We start from the raw sequence: 20,952 nt of genomic DNA, 5'->3' as shown, positions 1-20,952 counted from the left end.
TTTTAATTTTAGCCAGCTGTATGTTTCCTATCTAAAACTGGAAAAAAGATCTCAATGTTGGTCAGTGTCTTTCTTTTGTTTAGAGGAAAATGACAACACTTTCATTCTGTCCCAGAATAGTGCTCAGTAGTTGCATCATTTTCAAAGAGTTCTTTTGTACTGATGATTTATAACCACCCAGAGAAAGTGACAGCATAAAAGTGTAGTTTGTCGTTGAATAATCTCTTCAGAATGCGTTCAGGAGGTACTTTTCTACAGAATTAGCTTGAATTTGATGGCTTTTAAAATATTTTTTGAAAAAAGTGTGGGAACACAGTACTTTAATATCTTATCACGGTAGATTAGATAGATGGGTAATTAGATATAGATGCATGTGCATTTATTTTTATAAACCCCTACCTGCCCTCAAATAATGTTTATTACTCTCAGAGAGAACTTACAAAGGCTACTGGAAGATAAGAGTTTTAAAGAAGAAATAGTCCATTTCAGTATTTCTGAGGAGACCTCAGTAGTAAAAGTGGAGCATCGACCAGATCTCATCCCTGTTCTTATGAGGTGTGTCATGAAGTGCGGGTTTAAAAGTTTCATGTCAAAGTACCATGAGCAGAGATGTAATGCTGCTGCTTCTCGTTTTAAACAATTAAGATAAACCTATTGTTAATGGTATAGTTTGACAACTTAGTTTGTGGTGTTCTGTATGGTTTTCTTATTAATGCATTTATGTAATCTGTTATGTAAATGGTGTTTTCTTTAAAAACAGTATTTTGTTAAACGCTGTTTCTGCTAAGGTTTACAGAGAACTGTGAAAACATTGCAGTTCACTGAGATTGCTGCTGATTTTTTTTTAAGATACAGTGATGCAGGTTATCATGCAGATAACGAAGCAAAGCTTCCATTGTAGTAGCAGAAGCTGATCTTTTGCTGGGATGTTTTGGGGCAATACATAGTAATTCAGTGGAGACCCTGAAGGGGACACTTCCACTCAGCTTGTTCTCGCTAGAGAATATTTTTAAATGGAGCTGCTCTTGCAGAATAAGAGGCTAGGAAACAGGTGGCTTGCTGAAAGCTAATGCAACCTCTTTTTGGCTCTTGAAGAATCCTCTATGGCAGAATGAGAAACAAAACAGGGAGCAAAACACAGGGCAAGTCTTCAGCAGGCACTCGCATGTCGATCGTTCTGCGATTTCTTGCCGGCTCGCTGCCAGAAGAGATACGGATGTTCCTGGATCTGCTCTTTGAAGCCGTGAAGCAATTCAGTAATGGTAGGTACAGGCAGTAGAACATGGGGGTATGGTACTTTCTGACCTGTAGACGTGTGGGAGGATAAATACACTTAGTACTGTTATGTGCTTCAGTTTGTCTCTGACAGTGCCTTGGAAGGACGAAAGCATGAAAGTAAACTTTTGATAAGGACTGGGATTCCCCTGAGCTTTTCCTTACAAAGTACGATTGCTTTGTTTTACAGGTCAGGAAAAACTGAATGACTTTCTACAGCTGTCCAAGTAAGCTGTAGCAGGCCAGGAATGAGCATTCGCTGGCTTCATAGGCTAGCCTGCATATGATGGCAATAAACGGAGGTTGTGAAGTGCTCTGATGCTGTAGCAGTAGGAGATGTCGGAGTGTCACAGAGAGATGGAGACCCAGAGCTGTCATTATTTAAAAAGCTGAACGTGGTGATCTATAATTTAGGACCAGACTATACTATTTTCATTGAAAATTATTTTTTGTGGTGAGTATCTGCGTGGTGCTTCTCTAAATAAGTTGTTGTCCCTTTGCCTATTGCAGGGCCTTGCCAGACTGCAGTGCTTCGAAGTATGTCAGAGCTAGATTTAGCTAAAGTTCTGCCTCTTGGGCGTCAGCATAGCCTCTTCAACAGTCTCGAAGTTGTGTTGAAAAACATGGGACATTTGATCCATCAGTATCTGCCTGAAATTCTACAGATTCTGCTCTGCATGACGGCTGTGGTATCCTGCATCCTCCAGCAAAGAGAAAAGGTAAGTACATGCAAACTATGTACAAACATGTAAATTAAATTCCTTTCCCTCCTCCTCTCCTTAGCTGGCACATGTATACACACCTTCACTGGTTCAGGTAAAGATAAGTTTAATGCCAGCATGGAGTGAAGCTTGGCAATTAGATGTCTTGTCAACATAGAGGGCAGTGATATTTGTCTGAAAGTGCTCTGGCAATGCAGGTGGAATTAATGTGTTTAGAAAGCTGCTTTGGACTGCATTTTTTAGTTACTGAAGAGAGAGTCTGAGGGACAGCTAAATGATTTGTTGTAGGGATATAACAAGATCTTATGGCTGGAAGTTGAAATTGGCCTTAAAGATGTAGTTTCTTGGCTGCAAGGATAAAACATTTGAGCAGTGGAAGGAGAGGAATTAAAGTTCCTTGCCTGAGGACTTTAGAGCAAAACTTATCTTTGAGGTGTGTTGTTGCAGTACTAGACCCCAGGGGAGCTCAGCTTTGTAGATGATCACAGTGATTATCTACAGTGATTGTGTTCTGTCTTGGGACACAGGGAAAACATGGTTACCAGCCATGCTTTCAGCACTTGAGAAGCATGTTCAGCTCTATCAGCAGTAGTTATGTTATTCCAGTGTCACAATTTGGGTCTCAGCCAGGTATCTGCAGAGCACTGTGAATGGTTTTTTCCCTTGCTGTGCAGTGGCTGTACATGCAGAAAAGGGTCAGGTAAGGAAAACATTCTGTTAAAGATTGGCTGCACCTAAAGATGGGACATCTTGGCTTACTGCTGCCCTGTGCCCAGGAGAGCAGTGCAGAGATCCATGAGCTCTAGCTCAGCTAGCTCAGGGGCTCTGTTGCTAGCTGTTTGGAAACTATGACATTGAGCCAGGCTTTTCTGTCTTTCTGAAACCAATGCCTTTGCAAGGCTTCAATCCAAATAGGAAAAGGAAAGCTCAAGTGTGGTCTGGTGCAGAACCTGATTGTATATTAGGTGTGAAACAAGGAAACTGCACAGTCCTTGTCATCATCACTGCAGTTTTAAAAGGAATTATGTGATGATAGACTGATCAAGTGGTGTTAGGTAATAAATGTTTTGGTACCATGCACATGTGTTCTTGCCAAGGCTCACTGGTGAGCATTTGTGGCTAGAACTTGCCTTGAAAACAGTCCATCAAACAAAGCAAGCCCTTGCAGTCAGGTAGCATCCAAGGTCCCATAGTGGCCTGCCGGCTGCAGAGAACCTTGTAACTGTCTTAATTTCTTAAGGGGATGAGTAAATTTTAGGACAGCAGCTTCCCACAGTCTGACTTAAGTAATGGATTGCATGTGCCTGTATGTTTTACACTGGGAAAGGAGTTTTAAAAGCCACTTTATTCATTGCTGGGATGGTCGCATTTTGCTAGGGTTACTACAGTAATTCTGTCGTCATTGTGTAATGTGCAGAGTGACAGTCTGTCATTTGTTTGAACTTAATTTAGCACTTCATTAGACCATGAGATGTTAAAAGCTCAAGGAAGAGTGTGAGAAATCTGTTTATCTTGGGTAATGATTATAAGACATTCTTGGACTTTTAGAGTAATTTATTGCAGGCTGATACTGCCTGGAGAGTTAAACATCAACTTTGACCATTTTAATCCAAGTTATTAATTTACCATTTCCTACTGATTGTGTTCAGTATTGAGTTTCTTTGTCCTCTCAAAGACTTACCTCAGAGGACTGATCTTATGGTGATTGAACAGTGGGAGACCCAAGATTATTTCACTTGGGGGTCACCATTAGCAGTAGCAGCCCGGTTTGTGCTTTCTTTAGCCCTTCAAGCAGCTGATTTGCTGCCTGAAAGCTGACTGCACACCATTAGTACACATTCAGCACAGCTTGGGTGGTCCTGGGCAAGAGCATGTTTGGTTCCTTTTCCACCATCTCCTTTTTGTGTTTTTACCTGTGATTTTAGGTGCAAAGGGAGTATAGAAGTGCATTGCATGGTGGAGGCTAGTGTCTTCAGAAGTCCATAGATACATCAAATACAAAAATTGTGATGTCTTTCAGTGAGGGTTTGACACCAAAGCTGCTTTGTAAAATAAGAGATACAAGTATTTATACTGTGTGGTGGTGGATGACATGTGTTGGAAACCCTGTGGAACCCAGGACATAGCTCCAGCCTTGGACAGCAGCCTTTATTTGCTCTGACATGACTCTGTTGTTTCTGAGACTAGAGTTCAGTACCTCATACATTAGTGCTGTCAGCTGCATTGCACAGCATGGAAATAATTTAGGTTACTCAAGTCAAGACTCTCTCAGGGAGAAGAGTCAGAATGCGGCAGTGCATGAATAACTTCATGATTAGCTGTGTGGCTAATTTTCTTACTGAAATGTGTTCCTCAAGAAAGGCTGTGGAACATAACTGCTGAGTGGGTACAGGAAGCATCCTCCTTTAAGTAAATGCTATATTCCCCCCACACTGTTAGAGGAGGTGATTCACATTCTTGCCTTTTCTATTCCTCCCCCTTCTTGTCTGTTGATTTCTCTTCTTCCCAGTAGAACTCAGTATGCAAAGCACCATTTTGCTTTTGAGAGCTGGTTTGGGTCCTTTCCTGTGTAAAACAGAATTAAGTGTCAGGGCTGAAACTGTAACTGTGGTTTAGCTTTCTGCATTTAGTCCAAAAAGGGCAGATGCTACTTTAAACCTGTCAGCATGGATTTTCATGAGCTGATGGGAGTCCTGTGTAACTGACTCAGTGCAGGAACAGGCACCTCTTAAAACAAATTAGGTCATCTACGATAGGTAGATTGCTACGGTGAACAAGTTACAGGGGGAAACAGAAGAACATTGTGATGGTTCCAGCAAAGGTTGTATCTGTGGTCAGTGAATTGCTGTATTTAATTTCAGAGCAAGTAGTAGTTGTTCTGCAAAAGTCTTACTGGGTTTTTTTTGTTTTATTTTTACAGATCCAACCTAGGTTGATTAATCCACTGAAGAATTTGAGACGTCTGGGACTCAAGCTCGTGGCAGAGTTTTTTTCTGATTATGAGACCTACAGCTTTAGTGTGGAAGAGATTGATGCCATTTTCTATGCAGTGGTGTGGCCTCAGGTAAGTATTTCTTGTTCTTCGGCACAGAGAACTCCAGCTGCACTGAGGTCCGTGTCAGCTATGTCCGTCACAAGATTGGGTGCAGCCTCAGACAGATTCTGGCATTCTGATGTGTCTGTGCAAGGCCAGTTTCTTGACTCGTGTCTGATTAGTCTTGGAATAATCAAGTCACAGGCCAAAGTACAAATTAATTAATCTGAATAAAATGGATGCCATTTCTTTGTTCTTTAACCACAGAAGCAGACTTCTTCCCTAGATACTTCAGGGAAGCAAAATAATACTAGTCACTTCTAGGTGTGCTTTGCTACCTTTCTGTGTGACAGTTATTGGGACTGTGTAGGGAACTGCAGAAACAAATGCTGCGGCAGGAAAGGAAGGACCCAGCAGAGTCTGTCAGTGGGCTGTGTGCTCTTTAGCTTGCCTGCTGGGAGTCCTGTGTGACCACTGCAACAAAGCATAGGGTTGTGGCTTTCATCAGAGAAATTCAGATCACCTCTGAGTTGGGAAAATGCACCGTTGAGAGGAAGAGAGAATACACGGTATTTTAAACGAAATTGTGCTGGCAGTATTAGTGCACTGGGCTCTGAGGTTGCCAGGGAATGCCTGTACAAGCTGCTGGGTTGTCTCTGCTCTATATGCAGTTGCCTCCACCCAAAGGGTAACTGAGCAAGATGGGCTGACTCCAATAGAGCTCTTCCACTGAGGCTTTTAACGAATCCACATGTCTAATGTCCTTGCAGCAGAAAAGCCTGTCAGAGAGCAGCAGGAGTAAGTGTGATTCTCTAGATATCGTGTTTGTTTACTGTTACCCTGTTTCTTCGCTCTACCAGTAACAGTATGTGATGTGTAGTACGTGTATGTGGACAAACAACAGATAACATAGTTTCAGGCAGTGCGTATAGCTCTGTATTTCACTGGGCTGAGCAACAGGGAGTTGTATGTGGGTGGTTTGTTCATGGAGTCTTTTTGAGGCCAGGGTACTGCATGGGCAGAGCAGTGAACATTTACTGCAGTCCCAGAGCAGTTCAAGTATGTGGTTTGGGCTTTGAGTCAGCAAAGCACTTAATGCTTTTGGGGACCCTTGTGCTTGGAAACGCTGAGTAAATCTGAACAAGGTGTAAAGTTATTGTCAGTTAGAATTCCTGTTGCCCTTAGAGTGTCAGGAAGACAGCTGGTTTTGGAGCTTGGATGGTAGTACAATCCAGAAGCTCCCTCTAGAGGGTGTCTCTACCAGTGAACTCCATGAAGATTTGGTTTTGGCAGAACAATCATTCAACTTGTATGCTTTCATTTTTTAAGCCTATGGGACTGAGGTGTATAAAATCTCGTGGAGAGGGCAAATTGTTTTAATCCTGTTGTACTTGGAACTGGAGTTTGTTGCTCTTCATACCCCAGGAGTTTGCTGCAGAGGCTCAATATCGTTAGCCTGCACAGCAGCATTCCTGCAGGATTGCGTTAATGGTTTACTCTTCATTGTACATTGTTCAGAAAAGCTGTTCTATGCAGAACAATAACATTACCCGCCTTCGGGGACAGAAGAAGCTTTAAGAACGTTGCTGTGATGGTGAGACATGCCACCTCTTCTGTTGTGCTTAGATCTTGAGCCCAGACTGAGCTAGTCCAAACCCCACATGCACCATCCTGGCTGTTGCCCCTGAATGTTCTGGAGCTTCTCCTGCCTGTGTGTTCACTAACAGTGCCCTGCTGATGGGGTCCTGCTGTGGAAACCCATCTGTGTGACTTACATCCAGCCTGTTGAGTTGCAGAGTGGCAGAGAGGAGGGAGCCAGACCTGTGCACTGGGTCTCTTTCTGCCCATCTTCTATCATGTGAAGGAGCAGCAGCTACTGTGTGGGGCTTAGGCTGGGCAACTCTCACATGGGATTGTTTTGGATACAGAACTCTGTTAGGAGATCCCATTCCTGGGGTACAATGCTTGATCCTCTCCCTGAGCAGAGAGGTTGGTTTTATAGCAGTGAGGCCATGGAGACATAGAGCAGATGCTGGAATGGCAGGTGCTGTGGCCAGGGCATAGGAGGTGTGGGACGAGTGAGTCTTGGGTGCTGCACTTGACATCTCATAGGTGTGTCCAGGAGAGGTTGCTAGGTGTCTGCAGCAAATGTGAGGCTCCATAGGGAGCCAGTTTCAAGGGGAGGGCAAAAATGGTAGCTGGAATAACGTATAAATAGGAGTAAGATAATCTAAGAGTGTTTCCACAAATATTGAGGAAACTGGAATAATGATGATATTACTTTCTATGAAAAGGTAAACTATAGATTGTAGTGAGGTTTTCATTAGAGATTAGGTTTTTAAGTGGCTTTATCTACTCATGTTGCATTAGTGTCTGATTTTTTATCTCCTTTAGGTCTGCAGATTGGCTTCAGAGAGTCAGTATTCTCCAACTTTTCTACTCAAACTCATTCACACCTGGAGTAAGAATCCCAGGTAAGTGTTCTCTTTGTAAGGAAGTGTAAGTACGTCTTGAGTACACAAAATTAAAGGAAAAAAGAGCACATTATGAATAATTGTGTCAAAACCCATGCTTTTTTTTCTATTAGACTGCTATTCTTTTGATAACAGTCCACATGCTGTTAATTTATGCAATTACTCTCTTTTTAGTGGGCTGCTTTTCCCATGTATTAATAACTGAGCATATATGTAGTCGAAACCTAGTTGACTGGTGAAGAGGAGGGCTGTCTTCTTAGTATATGTCTGTGTCTTGACCAATGACCACATAATCTTGGGAGGTGGAAAGTCAGTTTTACAATGCATCATTTCATTCATGTGTTCTAATTCCCTATTTCTTTCTATTTTATGAAAGAATATGGGCAGGTTCAGTACAGAATCCGTGACTGAGATTCTGATACTGAAAGTTGTAAGAGAGCTTTTTTTTGATGCAGACATTGAGAAGTTCCAGCTCAGCTGTCTTGAGTGATTTTTGCCTCTTCCACAGACTCGCTGCTTTTCCTTTGCTAAAGTATCTGGTATCTGTTTTAAGATTTGTCATTTGTAGTCATAAAGAGCTTCATACAAACTACTGTGAAAAATGGTATTGGATCATTAGGTTAGGAGCAGACTAACAGTTGACTTGGACAAACATCTATGGAGAAAGGATTAAGTTTAGAGGATGCTATCTTGAAGCAAGAAAAGGGACTTGTTGACCTCTCAACCTCCATTCTATTTTTCATGACACTGTTCTGCAATTTTTTTGGTACTTTTTCCTTGTTTGAAGTAGAAAGCAATCGCTATCTTTTTGTGTGACTTTTTGTACAAAAGAATTATAAAATTCTGAACTTAATTTTCAGCCAACCTTTTTTATAATCTTTCTCTCAGGTATTTCCCCTTGCTGGCCAAGCAGCAGCCAGATCACCCAGAGTGTGATATACTATCAAATGTATTTGCTGTGCTGTCAGCCAAGAATCTATCTGAGGCCACATCCAGTCTTGTGATGGACATAGCTGATAGCCTTCTCAACAGTCCAGATTTCAAACCCACGGGGGAGGTTTCGAGTTTGAGCGTGACTGACTGTGTTGTCATAGTCACTGGAGATGTGACAGAAGGTATGTCTGTGTAAGCATTGGGTGCCTTGGATAGAGGTGTTAGGTTATGAGGAGGTTGTCCTTGCACTGGCTTGAGAATACCAGGGGAGGAGACCTCCCAGTGGAGAAGGAAACATCAGTGTACACATTTGTCTTGGGCATGACCAAGAACTGTCAAGTTCTGCTTGTCTAATGACTGGTGAGATCCACATTTGAGTGTCAGGGTCCTAAGCATGGAGAAATTCCTTATGAAGAAGAAAAATATATTGTTGACCTGTTTTGTCTGTAAAGCTTTGGCTGATGTGATAACTTCAAAAATTGCATTGCTGACTTGACTCTGAGCCTAACATCAGGTTTTATATAAAGGCCTACTCCCCATATGCACATGGTCATGTATCACTTTTTGGTATTTAGTCTGTGCTCCCTGACAAAGAAGACCTGCCATTGATTTCTTTTAGCTTTGAGTGGTAGAAAGCATGAAGGGTGGTGTGCTGTGTTTGATGCTGTGGAGCCATCTTTCACCTGTAATACTCAAAGGTAGTGGAGAGGAGAGCGCTTACTGCTGTTCCCTTGTTATGGCACCTTTGATTTGCACAAGAGGTCAGTCATAGAATAAAGAATACTACATCTGTAAATGCTCCAGCAGTTTTAGGAGATGGTTACTACCTTTGAGGAGCGTCCTTGGTACCTTTTGATAAGCCCACACTTACCAGGGCTGTTACTAAAATCTGTGAGGAGAATTGTGTGTGCTTTCTTTAGTCCCAGCTCAGGCACATTAGACTTGGTCTCAGCAAGTGCTGGTGCATGTTCCTAGCAGCCAGCTGCCCTGCACGTTCATAGCTCCCATTTTTCTTCCATTGATGAAACCTCCTTTGTCTGCATTTCCCCCTTAGGGTTGGATCTCCCTGCTGTTGCTTGCAGCACAAAGTTGGGTGTTGCTAACTGTTATATCCTTTACAGAGACCCTCAGTCTAGGTTGCCGCTTGGTTCTGCCTCATGTTCCTGCCATACTTCAGTACTTCAGCAAAACAATGTTGAATGTGGAGAAGGTGAAAAAGAAGAAATACAGAGCTCAAGTCAGCAAAGAGCTGAGTATACTTTCCAAGTAAGTGATTCTTTAGATCTCAAAACAGTTAAAAAGTTGGAAGGAGGGAGGAAGAAACAGGCTTTTTGTAATAGGTTCCAAATTGAAAAACATTGTCTCAAAACTATTTAAATTTAGAACATTTGTGAACTCCTGGATTGCAAGTTGCTGGTGACAGAGACAAAAAGTTTTCAAAAATTGATTCTAGATGTTTCTGTCGCTGGTACTCAAAACCAATGCCTCTTGGGGGCAGGAAAGGGTACAGAAATGCCTATAGTCACGTGGAACTGAATGTAGTAGTATAGTCACGTGGAATTTGGGCTGATACCATGATTTTTGTGGGTACGGTCTATTAGCCTGGATGGGCTGACAGAGCCCTATGATATGCCACTAGTACTGGCTGAGTTGTTCTTTGCTCTGTACTGGTGATTGGATTGATATAAAATAGTAAATTACCTTATCTCATTGTGCAGGATCAGCAAATTTATACAAGAGAAGAGTCAGAATTCAGTGCTTGTGAGTCTTCTTCTTCCTTTCCTTCATCAGAGTAACATGGAGCAGGTACGTAGAAATTACTTCCCCCCCATTAAACATATACTTTAATAAAAGAAAAACATATTTAAGATGTAGTTAAAAGTCATATCGATTACATGCCAGTTCTCATGATTAGCCTGAAATCAAGTCTTGGAATATTTTCTAAGAAAATTAAATAACCCTCTGAGGTTTCAGTATTTATTGACAGTTATCTGTCTCTTTCAGGGTACAGAGATTGACATTCTGGAGACAGTGCAGAACTTGCTGAGGCATTGCTCAGATCCTACGAGCTTCCTCAAACCACTTGCAAAGCTTTTTTCTGTCATCCAGAACAAACTGTCTCGACATAAATTATGCTTGGTGTTTCAGGTATTGGATTTTTACATGTCTTTCTGTGCTTTTTTCACTTGTTTTAAGAGATTAAGAACAAAATAAATAGTATTTATCTTTGTTGTACATGAGCTTAAAAACCTTTTTAATTCTACATCGTTTGTTAAGTTAAAGTAACAGAAATTGTATATGATAGAACTTAATATACTGCACAAAGATTTGTAGAATTTTGGTTTACAAGCCTGGCTGATGTGAGCATCACCAGGGTTCTTTTGTGTTAAGAGAAGCCAAATAAAGCATACTTCATCTATAAGAAAACCTGTATCTTTATGAAATAAGAATAGATCTCGGCATCCTGAAGGTGATTCTTATTTGTATTGTTCTCTCACAGATTTACAGTAGTCAGGCTCTTCTGTATTTCTTTGAAGTGACTCAACTTTTTTTTTCAGCTGGAAAACCCAGGAAGCGTTCAGTGTAGATATTTAGAAACACACATCTTCCAATTTATGGAAGAGTAACTCTTATTAAGCTTCTAACAGGAGAAAGATTGATGCTGTTGCTTGATTTTTTTGTCTAAAGTGGTAAAGTCTTGACTTCTTCAACTTTTTAATAACTGTAACAGTTAAACGATTTTCTTTTATGTTTCTTTTTAGACTTTATCTGATTTGGACAGCGAATTGAAGTATATTACTGATGTTGTTAAGGTATGCACAGTTTCTTTGCTCACTTTTTCCCCCAACATTGTATTGTCATGTTTCTGGCATTTTTCATGAATGTTATGTTGCTCTGACTTAGCTGAATGCCTTTGATCAACGACATCTCGATGATATCGACTTTGATGTACGTCTGTCGGCATTCCAGTCAATCACAGCCCACATCAAGGAAATGCAAGCAGTGGATGTCAACTTCCTCATCTCGGTTATGCACAACTGCTTCTATACCATCCAGGTTGGCTGAATGTTCCTTCTCTTGCTTTGTGCACCATGTGTTCATGATTAATCTGACTTCCTAATTATTTCCATTAATAACACTGTGAAAGATTCAGAGAGCTTATTTAGCATATTAGTTTGTAAGAGTCTTCTTACAAACACTTGTTTTCATTTTGTCCACTTGCCTTTTCATCTGTGTGTCCAGGTGGCCAAATGCAGTGTAGCAAGAAGGCTCACCCAAGCACAGTGCATCTATCAGTGAACCCTGGAATTGTTCAATAATTTTGTGCTATATAAAAGGCATATTAGAGTCTTGAAAGGTTGCTTTTCTTTTTGTTGCAGCATGTTGTGGTTATATGAGCCTACTGGTAAATCTAGACAGATTTTTCCTGATTGGAAGGGTGGGCATTAATTCGGACTAGGAACTTCTACAGAAGGGTCTCAAGAGTTACTGGGTCTCTACAGGCCTTGTTGTGTCCAATGGAGTTTTGGGGAAAAAGGTGTCTTATCCAGACTCATGTGGTACAATTTCTTCATCCACTCAGCTAGGGGATATGGCTCTTAGTGACAACGCAAGCCTTTGCTTGACCAGTTTTATCCACCGACTGGCAGAAATCGACCACACAGAAGATGAGTACAAGGAGCTAATTCAGCAGACTCTCCTGGAGTCTGTGAGAAGGGGACTGAAGAGTAAGACTGAGGTAAGGCAATGCTATCGTGATTACACATTTCCAGCTGTCTTCAGGACACCGAGGTATATGAGGCATTTTATGGCTGAGTTCTCTGAGTCCCTTGCTGGGACAAGAAGTGCAGGTACCCACTGTAAACTTACACTTCGTTTGAAGTCTTACAAAAATATAAAAATTTACAGAACTCAGCTGTCTTGTTTCTTTGCCATTGTTCAGCTTTTCTTAGTTTTAGCTTATTCTTTGGAGGGGAGACTTTAATTTGTATGCAGTCCAAAATATAGGTGTATTTGGTGTTACCAAAGGACTTGTTGTCCCGAAACACTTGTAAATGACAGCACTGCTGTTCTGAGGAATGTGTAGCAACCTTTCCAAGGACTACTTCACATTTACTGCTTCCTGTTTGCAGAGCATCCAGCAGGACTACACATCGTTGCTCTCCTGCCTCATTCAAACATTCCCAGCAAATTCTGAATTCCGGGATTTGGTCCAGTTGACCAACTGCCACGATCCTGACATGGACTTCTTTGAGAATATGAAACACATGCAGGTAAAAGGCAACAGACATTCCTTAGTGCGTCTCTCTGCCTGTAAAAGCAAAAGCATTTTGCTGTGGGATAATGTTTTCCAAAGCTTTTGTTCTGTCTTCACAGAGAAATTGAACCTGTGTCATTAGATATTGTTAAAAAAAGGGATGTTAGCATCATCACACGGGCGATTGGGAGCCAGTCCTATTTCTATCTAGTAATTTCTTGGCTTTATGATTTAGCAGCACTGTTTTTTACCTCTTCCTAATTTAGCTGAAAGAATTGCTTTCATTTTAAGTGATTGTTCATGATCTTGAGCAGGTAGCTCCACATTACAACCTGTTTGTGACTCAGCCCACAGTCAGCAACAGTGTCCTGAGGATCCCTCTGGTCTTTTTGTCTTTTCTAGCCTGTTCTGTTCTACTCTCTGTCTGGAGGCTCTGCAGCCCCTTTTCATTCACAGACCTGTGTAATACAAATATTGCACAAAGCCTGGTCTGTTTTTTCTTGCAGTATGAAAATATAATGTTTCTCCTGCTTTCAGAGATGCAATCAGAGCCTTTGCTACACCTAGTTATGTGTAGAGTCTTAATTTTTTTCCTTCTAATTTTATCAGGCCTTCTCATCTTGTACCCATTGCCTCCCTTGTCTGATATCTGAAGATGACACAGTCTTACGATTGTAAATTCACAGTGAAATATCCCATTGAGTTGGAATATTTGAGACAAAAGTCTAGTGAAAGCCCAGAGACTGAAGGAAAAGGACATGGTCTGTCCTTGGAAATGACCATAATATGTTTATGTTATTATTTAAAATTGAGGCATTTTCAGAACTGCTGAATGTATATGCTCCCTCATGCTAGCTGTGTCTCAAGCACCACCTCATTCATTGTCTCGTGTTTGACTCAGATCCACAGAAGGGCACGAGCTCTGAGGAAACTGGCTAAGCATCTCACTGAAAAAAAGTTTGTGCTGTCTTCTAAATCCCTGCAGAACTACGTCATGCCTTACGCTACTACTGCCATTTTTAATGAAAAAATGCTTAAGGTAGGCTTTCAAATTAATGCGTTCATTTGAATATTTTTACCTTTCTCGTATACCATTCTATTTAAAAGACTAACCACTTTAAAAGGCTGATACGTTTGTGGAGTGAGTGTTCCTCTTTCAGACGAGAGTGCTGTGCTGCTTCTGGTGGCAGAAAAATGATTTGGAAGGTGTAGATGCAGTTTGGGCCCAATCCTGTATCTGCTAAACCTGTCCTGTTTCTCGAAGGTGGATCTCTTAACTTTTTGGGGGTTAGGATGGAGGATTTTTTTGTTTCTTTGGTTTTTGTCTTGGGGTTATACTTGTTTGCATTTTTTATAATCAGATTTTTTTTTTTCCCCCTCTGCCTTCAGACTACTCTCTTACTGTTCACTTGTGAGATTAGTTACTGTCTGGCAACAGAATGTGTGTGGTGGGGAACATAGGCTGTGCCTAGTAATTGAGGTGGGAATAAACACTGTTTTCTGTAGAGTTACAGGGAAACTGCAGAAATTGCCTGAAAACCTCAAGTCATTAGCAGCTTTATAATTTTAAGTTTGAAGGGTGACGTTTTGTCAGTTACTTTCCATACATTTTATTGAAAGTAAATGCAGTGAAATTACTCGTAATGTCAATGTGGATAGACTTTCTACTTGTGACTTGGAAAAGCAAGGTTTCACACTTCTGTAGTTCCCTGCCCACTACTGGGAGAACAGCAGAGCTGTTTATGTCAGACTAATGTCTAATTCGCTTACTGTCTGAAATATTCTTCTGAAGCTGAAACAATTACAGCTTGGGCACAGAACCCAGCACCTGTATCCATACAGACTATGCCCATCAGTAGAGTGACTGCAGATGCTCTTTAACCAATGGGAGGTAAAATGAGTTGATAGAAGCACATTTTGTTTCACATCAGAAATGGTTTAATGATGTGTATTTCTAGTGGATCAGTGTAGCCCAGCAATGTGCAATGTGTCTGTGGTTAGATGACAATTTTTTAGTTCTTAACACAAGTGAGCCCACAGATTTAGTTATGTGAGACAAGTTAAATATGTGCAGAAATATTTGGAGGAGGTGGTCTGCAGATCTGCTTGTATAGCTATGATGGGTTTTTTTACCTGTTGATCAGGAAGAGATCTAGAAAAGCTGAATACCAAGTATCTCCACTAGAGAGACATTACTACTTGTGGCTCTTGTTGCTCTGAGTAAAGTATGCTTTAGAGACGTGTTCATCATGAATGCTAACAACAACTGAATTTCTATCTTTTGGGCAGCATGAAAATATGGTAACAGCCTCAGTTGAAGTTGTTGGAGCTGTCTGCCGACATCTCTCTTGGTCATCTTACTTATACCACTTAAAGCATTTCATCCATGTCCTCCAAACAGGACAGATCAGTCCGAAGCTGGGAGTCAGGTAGGTACTAAGAGTGGTGCTGCTTTAGGTTTCACCAAAGGCAAAATTCAGTGTCTTAAGGAGCATCACATGGATTTTAGCCTCTTCCCTGGAATGAGAGACTGCCAACTTTGAGGTGGGCTTATGCAAGTGAAAGTGGGTATGGCCTTGCAGCTTACAACTCCTGAAGGATTGTCATTACTTTCTCATGCTGTGTCTCACTGAGTGAATGTGAGCATTACCAGCTTCTATCTGTCAGGCTGTCCCTGTTCATGAGTCACCTCCATTGCTCCAGTACCACTGTCTGCAAGACTTTACAGTAAGCTAGGTCACAGAATGCATCTAGCTGAAAAGCAACTGATTTTTATTTACTGGGTTTGTTATTTCAGGATAAACCTCCTTATGCTGCAGTATCGTTGAGTCTGAAATTTTCCAACAAGTACTTTGAAGATTTTTATGTTGTGTTCATCTATGAAGCCTCTCCTTTTTGTGTGGAGGTCTGATCTCTCTTTGTGTTTTCCTTCTGCAGCTTGTTAGAGACAGTGCTGGAAGCCTTTCACTTTGACCATGAAACGCTTGAAAAGCAGCTTTTGACCATTGACAACCAAGGTGAGCTTTCTGCTCCTGATTGTAGAAAAACTTTCTCTAACTGCTCCAAGTGCAGCTAATCAAAATTTTGTGTTTTACTCTTGAGGTCAGCTACCCCCAGCTTTTTAAAATGCGCACACTGGAATCTAGTTTTGATTTGCCCTCCTCAGGAGCAATGCAGTCTGTCCTTCTGCATGTTGACAAAGTGAGGAGAGGTGAGGGGAACCATCTCCACATTAAGTCTCCATAAGCCAAAACAGCCAGGCCTGAATTTATGCAAATCTGGGGTTTTCTTCAAGGTCTGCATCCACCCACGTGGCTGCTGACACATCTGAGTTTTTTGTCCTTGATGTTGACTGCTCTCATGGTTATCTGTAGCCTGAGAATGGGGCTGTATGTCCTTGCCTTGCTTCCCCTGCCATTTCATGGGAAGCAGTGATATCTTTGGCTTCTTCACCATTGTGGTTACCTATGTTGTGGCCTTTAGGATATTCTGAGAAAAGACGAGGGTATCTCACATCTGTGCTTGTCAGTACCTCCTGCCTTGTGAAATTCTCAAATATTAAGTGAATGACAGTTCTCCCAGATTCAAGCACATTGACCTTTGCTAAGCTGTCTATGGGGTTCAGCCAAAGAGTAACCTAGTCTTCGCTTTAAGCCTAGCCCTGTGAAGTGATCAGAAACCTGCATGCCAGAGCTTCTTGACCTCGTAAAACAACTCTGATGATTACTGATTGTTTGCTGTAGCTGATGATAGGTAGGAGTGTTGTCAAGAACAAAGCCATTGCAAGAGTCTCTTTTGAGGGCTCTGTATTTTTGGCCTCCTGTATTTACCTGTGCTTTTGACAATTATTTGACAGAAGCTGCTGCCATGGACCTTGAGCCAGTGGTGGAGGCTGAAGAAGCCATGGAGCTGGAGCAGAGTGAAGGAAAAGAGGAGGTTGTTGAGGAAGAGAAAGGGAAGAATCTCCCTGAGGAGCCAGCAGAACCTCAGCAAGCAGCTGAGACATCTGAAGATGCTGAGCAAGTGACCAAACCTGTTTGTTTCTTACCCCGAAATAAAGAGGAGCTGGAGTGTCTCATCAAACACATTCAAGATACTGTTACAGTCAACATCTTGCCTAAATTGCACAGGTGTATTGTTGCAAAGGTGAGGAGTTTACGTTGGAAGGGCATTTTGCAGGCCTTTGCTGCTACTGTAAAAGTTGGGGTGCTACTTTAGAGCCAGTGGAAATGCAGCACAAAAATAAAAAATGCAACTGGAGAGAGACCACTGAAAGCACAAAAGGGGCTTCATCCCCATTGCTGTGTCATGGAGATTACTGACAGACCCTCTGGTCAGTGTGGGTGTGGTGTCTAGTTCCTTGCTGAAACATGGCTTGTACTACACAAGTGAAATGATTCACTTTGTACAGCCTGTTGAAAAGTTCTCAGCCACTAGCTAGCACCCAACTTCCCTTCTGTATTGAAAACACAGGGATTCATCTCACCTGTCCTTTATCAGTCTGGGTTTTTCCTGTAGTCAGCAGAGGATAGCAACTTACCTTGTTAGCTTCTTCTAGGGTTTGTTGAGAAAAAGCAGGATTTGTTTATGTACATTAAAAGTGCATTGTGTCTTGCTCTATTAAAAAGGTTAAAAGAGATGAGGAACACAAGCTTGTGAAATCCAGTGTTGTGAATGATGATGAGGTAGTTCGTGTTCCATTAGCTTTTGCGATGGTCAGGATGATGCAGTGTCTTCCCCAAGAAGTGATGGAAGCCAACCTGCCAAGGTAAATCGCATCAGAGCTCCTTAAATGTTGTTCATTGTGCTGGGAATGAGTGCAGGTACCTTTCTCAAGTTATGGTTATGTACAAGGCTAAATCCAAGAGGGGCATCTTAATAGTCCTTAAATACTTTTTTTGGAAACTCATTTTCCTAGTGACATTCCCCTCTTGTCAACTTTTGACTTCTGTAAAGCTAAGTTTGAAAGGAGTTTGGTATATCCTTAAATAAGAGCAGAGCTGTGAAGCAAGGTGCAGAGATATGGGGGGCGGAGCCAGGGGGAGGAATAATGTACAGGAAGAAAAGACAATCAGTGAAATATCTTGAAGGACGGGAGGTGTGTGTATGTCTATATGTGTATGACTTTCTGTGAGGCTGGTTGTGAGTGTAGCTCTGGTTGTAAAACAGTCCTGAAAAGCAGACTCCTTAGCCTGCAGTATAATTAGTTCTGCTCTGTTTGGGGATGAACTAAGTTGTCTATCTCTGTTTTCAGCATCTTGCTGAAAGTTTGCACATTTCTGAGGAACAGATTTCAGGAAATCCGGGACATTGCCCGTAACACCCTCATTAAAATCATGGAAGTGTTGGGAGTGCAGTACCTTCTGTACATCTTAAAAGAGATGCAGTCCACTCTTGTCCATGGGTACCAGGTAATACTGAAATTCTTCCTCTTCTGCTCTCTGTAGGTTTTTTTTTTATGTGTTAGGAGGAGAATTTGAAGGGAAGTTGCTACTGAAATTGTTTTGCACTGGTAGAATAGCTTGGCATAATACAGCTGGATACTATTGCTAGTGCCAACATCAGTCTTTATTGTATCAAGTGAGGGTCTGTACCCAAAGAACTTAGAGTCTAAACAGCAAACGAGAGGATCTCCATCCTCCCAGTGAAGAGATGAGGTGTGGAAGTGAAAGGATGAATTTCTGGTTCCAGTGAGATTAGTGGTGATCTTTCCAGTAAGGTCATTAGGGCCAAGCATCATCTGATGTGAGTTGCCACAGACTGCACAGATAGTATGTGGTGATGCTAACTGAAGTCTTGCTTCCTAGGTCCAGAGCCAAGGCTCTGACTATTAATTCATCTGTCCTCTTTCCATGGTGGTTGGGTGTAAGAAAAATTTTCTAAGTGAATTACCACAGTGGGATAGCATGAGCTTCTAGTTGCTGTAACAGTGAAAGCACCAATTAGCACAGCCTAAAAATATCAGTAAGAGCACTGGGGAAAGTGGAGATTCCAGCCCTCCTGCCACTATGTGGAGGGACAGAGATCCTCTTCCTGCTGCTGGTACATGGATTCTTGTCCTTCCAGTGATTTTTATTTTTTTATTTTTTTTATTTTTTTTTCCTATGAGAGCTCAAGTACAGTGTGTGAGTTGTGATGTCTCTGCTATGGGAGTCTTTCCATCCAGTATTACTAAAAAGTTCTATACAGGGGTTTGGAAACATGATCTGTTCTCTTTTTCTCTAGCTCCATGTGCTGACTTTCACTGTGAACCTGTTACTGAAGGGCCTTACTACCAGGCTCAGTGCTGGTGATTTGGACCCCTGCTTAGATATCCTGATTGAGGTAAAAGCTATTCAAGACTGAAGGAAAGAGCATCGTGAAGTGCCTAGGGCAGGTTCTGGGAGGAGAAGGTTTTGTGTAGATTGTCTTGGACTTGGTGGAGATCAGGGCTGATTGTGTATATTCTGCAAAGGAGGGAGACTGTTTTCTACTGAGACATAGCAGACCCCTTGTAGAGTAGCAGACTATCTCTGGGGCTGTATCCTGAGCCCTGCATCCTGAGAGGGAATGTTTTCAAGATTAAGATACCTAACTGTACGCTAAATGTCTGATCAAGTCAACAGACATCTGTCAGTACAGTCCACAGAGCCCAGGAGTTCAGCTAGCCAACCAGATGGTGTGTATTTAGATGTCTTGGTCTGACTGTAGTCTCACTCCTTGTATGGTGTGAGAACAGTGTCCTCATCTGGTGTGCTCAAACTAGGTGTTTTATGTTGACAAAGTAAATGTAGACATAATCTGTGGGAAACCTGGAGAATTACTTTTTCTGAGTGGGGAAGAACAGTGTTCTGCTACTGAAGGAATCTGTCTCTGCTTTTCTGATCCTCTCATTCACTTCTCTTGCCTGATTTCCAAAGATTTTCAACCAAGAGTTGTTTGGGAATGTAGCTGAAGAGAAGGAAGTGAAGGGAATTGTCTCCAAAGTCATGGAAGCACGCAAGAACAAGAGTTACGATTCCTATGAAATTCTTGGAAAGTTCATAGGAAAGGGTCAGGTGACAAAACTTATTCTGCCACTGAAAGAGGTAAGAAAAGTCAGCCAGAGTCTGTCTTAACTCTCAATTCTGTATGGCCTCAAAGAAACTCTAGAGCCTCTGGGTGGCTACCGTGAAATAACCTATAAAATTCCTGCTTTGGCTTCCCATTTTTCTTTTGGAAAGCAGTATGCACCCAGCTCATAAAATGAGACTTTACTATTGATGTCCAGAGCAAGGAATGGCATTCTGGGAAGCTTCCAATCTCTGCTGGAGAGGAAACATCCCACTATGAATTCTCCATGCCCTCTCCCTCTGCCAAATCTTGTTTCCTCTAGAGCTCCAAAGTCCTGCAAGACTGCTCAGTGGTTTGATCTCTTGTGCATGAAGGAAATGCCTCCAAAATGTATTCAGGGTCTGCCCATGTGCAATAATTGCCTTTTCAGAGATGCAGTGTTTTGAGTAGAGTGCAGGCTCACACAGAAGTGGAGCCCTGGTTAGCTCATGAGCTCTGGAGTGGTGGCAATAAGTGAACTGTCTGGAGACTGAAAAGAGGCTGGAGAGAAAGGGAGGGATGTTGGGGCAGAGCAGAGGCGATGGGATGCTGTTCATGTATAGATCTGGGGACTTCCAGCAGCATGTGGTGAGGGAGGAATTGCTCTGTCTTTTCCCGTGATTTCTGAATGCAGATAGCAGATCATTGCCCTCATGTTGCCCTCCTGACTTTCATGGTTGTGCCTTTGCAGATTCTGGAGAGCACCACAAGCTTGAAGATAGTCCGGAAGGTGCATGAGGCACTTCGTCACATCGTGGCAGGGCTGATCTTCAATTCAGACATGAACGCAGAATCTCTCCTCCTCCTCAGTCATGGTCTCATCAGTGAAAACTTGCCTCTGCTCACTGAGAAGGCCAAGTGAGTTCCAAGATGTTACCCAGATGGTCTGTTATGGGTTGGGAGGTTTGCTTGCAGAAATGGCAGCTCTCAAGTCCAACCAGTCAAATGTATGAGAGTTTCCTTGCATTTATTTGCCTCTTGTTTTCAATGTAAGTGAACTATTTGGGCAGTCAGAAGTGAAGGTGAAAGCTTCGAAATGGGAGTGGGCACTTGCTGAACTCATGAGACTGCTCTTGCAAGTACTCAGAGACTTCAGCAAGGCTTTTCACTATCTGGTAAGCTGGTGTATGCAATTGGGTGTTTGGATGAAGGGCTGAGGGGCTGTGTTTAGAAGTGAGCTACAAA

At 42.0% G+C, this 20,952-nt stretch overlaps 1 protein-coding gene across 1 annotated transcript in view; it reads left to right on the top strand.

Moving 5' to 3' along the window:
- Positions 1 to 20,952, top strand: part of UTP20 (UTP20 small subunit processome component) — a 63,531-nt gene that overhangs the window by 27,101 nt on the left and 15,478 nt on the right. Inside the window, exons 25-46 of the mRNA XM_074902660.1 lie at positions 430 to 555; positions 1,096 to 1,262; positions 1,786 to 1,994; positions 4,918 to 5,061; positions 7,426 to 7,505; positions 8,394 to 8,620; positions 9,560 to 9,704; positions 10,157 to 10,244; positions 10,443 to 10,586; positions 11,201 to 11,251; positions 11,343 to 11,495; positions 12,022 to 12,177; positions 12,572 to 12,712; positions 13,598 to 13,735; positions 14,986 to 15,125; positions 15,634 to 15,713; positions 16,553 to 16,842; positions 17,325 to 17,464; positions 17,951 to 18,107; positions 18,922 to 19,020; positions 19,596 to 19,763; positions 20,459 to 20,625. Of these exons, the coding sequence (XP_074758761.1) occupies positions 430 to 555; positions 1,096 to 1,262; positions 1,786 to 1,994; positions 4,918 to 5,061; positions 7,426 to 7,505; positions 8,394 to 8,620; positions 9,560 to 9,704; positions 10,157 to 10,244; positions 10,443 to 10,586; positions 11,201 to 11,251; positions 11,343 to 11,495; positions 12,022 to 12,177; positions 12,572 to 12,712; positions 13,598 to 13,735; positions 14,986 to 15,125; positions 15,634 to 15,713; positions 16,553 to 16,842; positions 17,325 to 17,464; positions 17,951 to 18,107; positions 18,922 to 19,020; positions 19,596 to 19,763; positions 20,459 to 20,625 (3,210 nt within the window). The remainder of the gene's footprint in view (positions 1 to 429; positions 556 to 1,095; positions 1,263 to 1,785; positions 1,995 to 4,917; positions 5,062 to 7,425; positions 7,506 to 8,393; positions 8,621 to 9,559; positions 9,705 to 10,156; positions 10,245 to 10,442; positions 10,587 to 11,200; positions 11,252 to 11,342; positions 11,496 to 12,021; positions 12,178 to 12,571; positions 12,713 to 13,597; positions 13,736 to 14,985; positions 15,126 to 15,633; positions 15,714 to 16,552; positions 16,843 to 17,324; positions 17,465 to 17,950; positions 18,108 to 18,921; positions 19,021 to 19,595; positions 19,764 to 20,458; positions 20,626 to 20,952) is intronic.

Source organism: Athene noctua, chromosome 3 (genome assembly GCF_965140245.1).
Source record: "Athene noctua chromosome 3, bAthNoc1.hap1.1, whole genome shotgun sequence".
Classification (NCBI taxonomy): Eukaryota; Metazoa; Chordata; class Aves; order Strigiformes; family Strigidae; genus Athene; species Athene noctua.
Note: the sequence above shows the minus strand (reverse complement) of the source record. Positions and strands in the feature narration are given on the sequence as shown.